At 59.0% G+C, this 1,708-nt stretch overlaps 1 protein-coding gene across 1 annotated transcript in view; it reads left to right on the top strand.

The window, feature by feature from the left end:
* The first annotated feature begins 6 nt into the window (after positions 1-6).
* Positions 7-1,708, top strand: part of LOC102240494 (isopentenyl-diphosphate Delta-isomerase 1) — an 8,487-nt gene continuing 6,785 nt past the window's right edge. Inside the window, exons 1-2 of the mRNA XM_005880450.2 lie at positions 7-15; positions 1,149-1,321. Of these exons, the coding sequence (XP_005880512.1) occupies positions 1,180-1,321 (142 nt within the window). The 5' untranslated portion in view covers positions 7-15; positions 1,149-1,179. The remainder of the gene's footprint in view (positions 16-1,148; positions 1,322-1,708) is intronic.

The raw sequence follows: 1,708 nt of genomic DNA, 5'->3' as shown, positions 1-1,708 counted from the left end.
CCGTCGGCACCTCAGGTTCAGTGCGCCCCCGAGGGGAGAAAAGGGGCTCCAGAGGGAGCGATGGGGCGGGGGTCCCTGAGGGCTGGTGACGAGGGGCTCCCAGGTATCCCGAGGGTAGAGGAGGGGGACTGGCCCCCGAAGGGAGAGATGGGGAGTTCACCGGGGTGGACGGGGGACAGGTCCCCGAGGGGTAAGCCGAGGGGTGGGCGTTCCCGAGGGGAGACACTGAGGGCTCCCGGGGGTCCTGAGGGAGAGAGACGGGGGTCCGCGAGGGGGACACCGGGGGCCGGTCCCCGAGAGACCCGGAGGCTCGGCGCCGCCCTCAGTGAGCTTTGGTAGGGAGGGACCGCCTTCAGCCTGAGGACCTAACCGGCCCCTTACCTGGTCGGTCCTGGGAGCCACGAATGCTTTTTCCGCGTTAGTAGTTGGCGGGGGGCCGGGGGCGGGGGTGGAGGTATTTTGCATTTGTGAAGATGGGGTGAAGTTTCCCAGGCGCAGTTCGCGCGCTGCCAGGGCTGACAGGTGGGGTGCCCCTCACCGCGGGGGCCTTGCTCGCTCTCCGCCTGGGAGAGTGGACGCAGTGGCCACTGTCTCATTCGGGTCCCCGGCGGAGAAATGGTTAAGTCTTCCTGGGATGTTGGTTAAAAGGCCCCTGAGTGTTGGGCACATAGAGTGGACGTTGAAAGCGGATTTTAACAGGTGGGTATTGGCATAGGAGGGAACATGGTTGCCACCTGAGCCACATTTGTGTATGTGACGTATACTGTGGGTTATCATAGACAACACGGACGGGGTGAGCAGCAGGGTGAGAGTGCGGTTGGGACTAGGTCAGGGGCGGACAGGCTCCTAGGGAGGAAGGTGTGCAGAGGCAGAGGGGGCACCGCAGGCGTCTGGAGTGCAGAGGGTGGCTGGACAGACATCAGTGCAGACAGACATTAATTCTGCACACGCCTCTCCAGCTGATGGCCAGGAGGAGGCTGCATGCTGGGGGCAAGAGGGGGGGACGCCAGCAGCAGCAGGCACAGTTCCCACCCTCGGAAATGGCTTACATGCCCACTGGGCTCTGGATTCAGAATTGGCGTGTCACTGTGTTCGTAGGACAGTTCCAGACCTGTGATGCCGTGGCCTTCCTTTCTCCTCCCTCGTAGGATTCTAGGACAGGTCGGACACGCTGTCACCATGCCTGAAATCAACACCGACCATCTCGATGAGCAGCAGGTTCAGCTCCTGGCAGAGATGTGCATTCTTATTGATGAGAATGACAACAAAATTGGGGCTGAGACCAAAAAGAATTGTCACCTGAATGAAAACATTGAGAAAGGTACTGTGTTGAAATACTGTGTGAGAAAGTGACACGCCTGGGCATTGCAGGGCAGCTGAGGAAAGTATGTGGGTAAAGGTGTGACCTTCAATCACATCATAGTTTATCTCTGCTTCCAGGTAGGCGAGTGGTGTAATTATACAACCTGTCTTGCTGCTTTCCCTGCTTAACAGCTATTCCACTTCATGTCTTTTATACATATACTAGAGGCCTGGTGCACGAAATTCGTGCACTGGGAGAGGGTGCGGGATGGGTCCCTCAGCCCAGCCTGCACCCTCTCCGATCTGGGACCCCTCCTGGGATAACTGGCAGTTGGACATCCCTCTCACAACCCTGGACCGCTGGCTCCTAATCACTCACCTCCCTGATTGCCCCTAACTAACACCC

Source organism: Myotis brandtii, unplaced genomic scaffold, assembly GCF_000412655.1.
Source record: "Myotis brandtii unplaced genomic scaffold, ASM41265v1 scaffold639, whole genome shotgun sequence".
Lineage (NCBI taxonomy): Eukaryota > Metazoa > Chordata > Mammalia > Chiroptera > Vespertilionidae > Myotis > Myotis brandtii.
Note: the sequence above shows the minus strand (reverse complement) of the source record. Positions and strands in the feature narration are given on the sequence as shown.